Here is a 3729-nt window from a genome sequence, read left to right as displayed (position 1 = left end):
CTGCAGTTCCAACCAGTTAAAAAGATGGGAAATAAAACTGGCAAAAAACTTCGCAGAAAAAAAAGGAACTTTAATCTATTTTGGTTGTGAAAGGAGCTTAATATATGGGTATTAATCTCCCCTTGGATCCGGGTCCATTTACAGTCACGAGAGGAACAAACGCAGAGCAGCAGGAGGGCTGGAAGAGCAGAGCTTCAGCCAGCAACCACAGCCCCACCACCAATGCTTACAGGGTGACCTCCAGTGGGATGAGGAAGACATGACAAATTTCCAAGTTACATGAAGTTACACCTTTATTTTAAAGCCATCTTTGTGCATTATCAAGGAGCAAAAAGGGGAAAGAACAGGATCCTTTGGAGCTTCCCATTACCATCACCCCAGGACAGCTGCAGGGCCACAGAATTTCAGGCTGGTTACAACACGAGTAGACTGCTGCCTGTCTGGAGAGAGAACTACGACTGTCAGCTCCAAAGGGAGCTACATGCAGATGATGCCAGACAGAGCTGTATCCTGGCAGTCTTACAATCAACGCCCCTGACAGGCTCAGCAGAAGGACTCTTCAGGCACAGAAATGGCTGGCCCAGCCCTGTGCCCTGCTGTCTGTATGCTCATGAGCCCGGGCGATGCTGGCAGCTGCCTGGGGATTCCACATCAGGTCCTGTCTCCCCTTTGTACTGGTCAGAGCAGCCTGCACTTGGCACACAGGCGGGTGTCTCTCCCACAGCCCGGACTGCTGCACCCCCAGGCACCTCAAACCTTGCTAGGCTAGCAGCCTCTCGCTGGGGCTCACTGACAGCACAACAGCTTTTGCTCAAGCAGAGGCAATTCTCGTCTTCCATGAACCCTAAAGGAGTACAGCCTGGCAGCGTCCGGCACAAGAACTTGGCAAAACACATTTTCAGATAGCTACGATCACACCCAGTTTCAACAGTTTGCTCCTCCTGCCCTTCCCTCACCTCTGCGTGCCCCTGAGTCCAGCAGCAGCTGTGCAGCCACAGCCCCGGGCTGGTTTCTGCAGCTCCCCCGAACCATCCTGGAGCTGCTGCCTCAGGGCCCCTCCGGCATTCCCCTGGTGGACCGAGGGTGCTTCCCCGTGCTCCCAGCTCCCCGGCCTCCACCCTGCTTCCTCTTCATCTGTCCCTGCGATTCTGCTTTCAGCGTCTCAGTCCAGAAGGCATCAAAAGATCCTGGGGCCTGGTACCCCGGCTCCTGAGGATCCAGGGCATCTTTGCTCAGTAGGACACATATGGCGGGAATGTTTCTCTTCACTGTCAAGGCATCAAGGCCGGCCTCAGGCACAATGGGTTCCCAGATTTCTTCAATCTGTTTGAAGAGCACTTTGGTGATCTGGTGCAGCTCCTTGAGCCTTCGTTTCATGATTTCCACACAGGTGATGGTCTTGCTGACGGCCTTGCCTGAGCCAGTGAAAAGGATCTGCCTCACCGAGTCCTGCTCCATCTTGCTCATAGCATAACCCATCAGATTCCTAATTTTGCTCCCATCCTTCACCTTCATTTCAATAATATCAGCAGGCAGGTCACTGAAAGGAGTGGGACAAGGTTTCTCCACAATTTTGGTCTTCTTATAGTTCTCCATTCTGCAGTGCTGAAAAGGAAAACAGACCCATGAGCACCCAGCCCACTGTAACTGCTGCACAAAGAAATTCTCACCACAGTTGGCTATGGTCTTTTCTCTGAAGGGCACTCTGAACTATCGGGGTTGGATATCCTGGAAAGGCATAACCAAAAGATTAGCCCAGTCCTCATAAGGACATACCTACAGTATGAATGTTATCACATCACAGGGCAACCTGAGCCTTGGCAGGCCGGCTGTGAAAAAAACCAGCATTAGTGTTGTGGGCCTAAGCAGGGTAACGTGACTGCTATATCTCAAGAGAAGAGAGAATAAACAAGTGAGCTGGAGTGACTGAGAACAGACCTCGGGGATGCTGGCGACAACTGCACCAGAACATGCACAGGATGAATTCAAGCACAGTTTACATGCAGCACCTCGTGTTACAGAAACAGGCTCATAGGGACTTGGCCAGCCCAAATGAGAGTAAAACACTGCATGTCACAAGGGAGATGGCAAGCCAGGGGTTGCAGGAATAAAAAAAACGTTTCCTCTAGGGAAAGACAGAAAAGCCAGGTCTCACAGCTGCCACCTCTGCTAAGGCAGGTGCCATCGTGACCTAAGTCCGCTTGGCCCTGTGCAAGGCACTCCACGTCCGCACCGCACAGCCCAAGGCGATGAAGGTTGCAGTACTTTGTTACCCGCAGGCTCCTGAGTCCCGCTGGGCTCAGATTCTGCACCCCGCACCTCATCCCCCTCAGGGATACGGCAGCGCGGAGCCCCCGCTCCGAACCCTGGGAGCACACGAGGGCCTCACCCACACACAGCCGTCGCCGCTCTCGGTGCCTGGGGGCCCGGGAGGCCGGGCTACGGCCCGGGGGGAGCCGGGCTGCCGCAGTGGGATGCAGGAACGCCGGGGCGAGAGTCAGGGATATTCCGGTGTGCAAAAACCTCGCTCACCTGCGGCCGCCTCAGCGCGCCCTTCTGCACAAGATGGCGGCCGGCACCGGGAGCGCGCAAGCGCGAGGCGGATGGGCGGGCCTTGGTGCCGGGGCCACGCCCATCAATCACCCGAGTGGGCGGTCGGGAGATGGGCGGGGCGAGGCGCGGCCCCGCCCACCGGCCGGCCCCGCTGATGGAGCGGGCTCGGGGCAGGGCCCGGGGCAGTCCCCGCTCCCACCGCACATCTTGCTCTCCCGGCACCCCGCGCACACACGGTGTCCCTGTGCGCGCCCACGAAACGTTGTGCATGAGCTCCCAGCCTTACCTGAGCTCCCTAGGCAGCTAGCTGGAGGGAGCGGGGCTTTTCCGCAGGCCTGCACTGTGGTTTGACAACCAGCGATGTTGGTCATCAGGGAGAGTACAGGGACGGGCAAGCTCTTCTGGACTTCCTGTGGGGATCCTGCCCCGTTCCTGCCAGGACTCCCAGGTCACATTCAGCTGGGCAGTGTCTCACCAACCTGAAGGGTTTGAGACCCTTGCAAAAGCATGGCCTTGGAAACTCCAGGCAAGGCATGGCTTGAGCCCCTGTCTTGGGGTGACTGTATGATGCCTATATCCCCAAATCGTCTGTTCTGTTGGTGTTGAATATTAAATTCTGCCACTTTAAGACTGGTTCCAGGAGTAAAGTGGGGGGGAAGAAGAAGTGCAGAGTTTGTTATCAGAAACTGCACTGGCTCCCCCGCATTCCTGCACACAGACGGTGTTGTCTGCAGTGGACAGGGAGAGAGAGAGCTCTCTTTTGCTCTTGGTTAGTTTTCTGGCTATCTGAGGCAGAGAAAACCCCTGGATTGTTCTTTTTTCCCTTTTTCTTTGGAAAGGGAAAGGGCCAGCACGGTCTTTGCAGCCTCAGAAAAGAAGGCAGGATAAAGGCAAAAGCTGCTGCCTTCTCTCAGCACAGAGATGGGAGAACAGCAAGGTAGGAAAGTTCCATGCAACCAGATTCCCTTGGGCACAGACAACTCACATAAATAGGAAGAGTGCAGGGCACAGTCTAAGGAAGACTGTGGGACTGGAAGGATTTTACCTGCCCTTGGCCCAAGGCTGAAAGGAACCACTGGCCATCCCCTGGAGGCTGCCAAGAGATCACTGCCTGTGGAAAAATTCCCAGCCTGTGCCAGGAGCAGTCCTCACACCCAGGGAGAGACAGACAACCCA

The 3729-nt window shown here is 55.5% G+C and overlaps 1 protein-coding gene across 3 annotated transcripts; it reads right to left on the bottom strand.

Annotated features, from left to right (window-relative positions):
- Positions 1–275: 275 nt before the first annotated feature.
- Positions 276–2979, bottom strand: RPP25L (ribonuclease P/MRP subunit p25 like). 3 transcript variants are annotated; one of them, XM_014886086.2, is made up of 2 exons: positions 2840–2979; positions 276–1605 (listed from the first exon to the last, which is right to left on the bottom strand). In XM_014886086.2, exon 2 carries the CDS (start codon positions 1594–1596, stop codon positions 1048–1050), a length of 549 nt encoding a protein of 182 aa, XP_014741572.1. In that variant the 5' UTR covers positions 1597–1605; positions 2840–2979; the 3' UTR covers positions 276–1047. The 3 variants fall into 3 exon arrangements, with proteins under 3 accessions (XP_014741572.1, XP_014741571.1, XP_014741573.1); XM_014886085.2 differs by lacking the exon at positions 2840–2979 and adding an exon at positions 2390–2586; XM_014886087.2 differs by lacking the exon at positions 2840–2979 and adding an exon at positions 2533–2582.
- Positions 2980–3729: the final 750 nt, after the last annotated feature.

Source organism: Sturnus vulgaris, chromosome Z, assembly GCF_052056855.1.
Source record: "Sturnus vulgaris isolate bStuVul1 chromosome Z, bStuVul1.hap1, whole genome shotgun sequence".
Taxonomy (NCBI): domain Eukaryota; kingdom Metazoa; phylum Chordata; class Aves; order Passeriformes; family Sturnidae; genus Sturnus; species Sturnus vulgaris.
The sequence above is the reverse complement of the archived record's forward strand: the minus strand, read 5'-3'. Positions and strand labels throughout refer to the sequence as shown.

Coding starts and splice junctions, on each gene's coding strand:
- RPP25L (XM_014886086.2), bottom strand. CDS start 1,596: ATGGAGAACTATAAGAAGACCAAAATTGTGGAGAAACCTTGTCCCACT.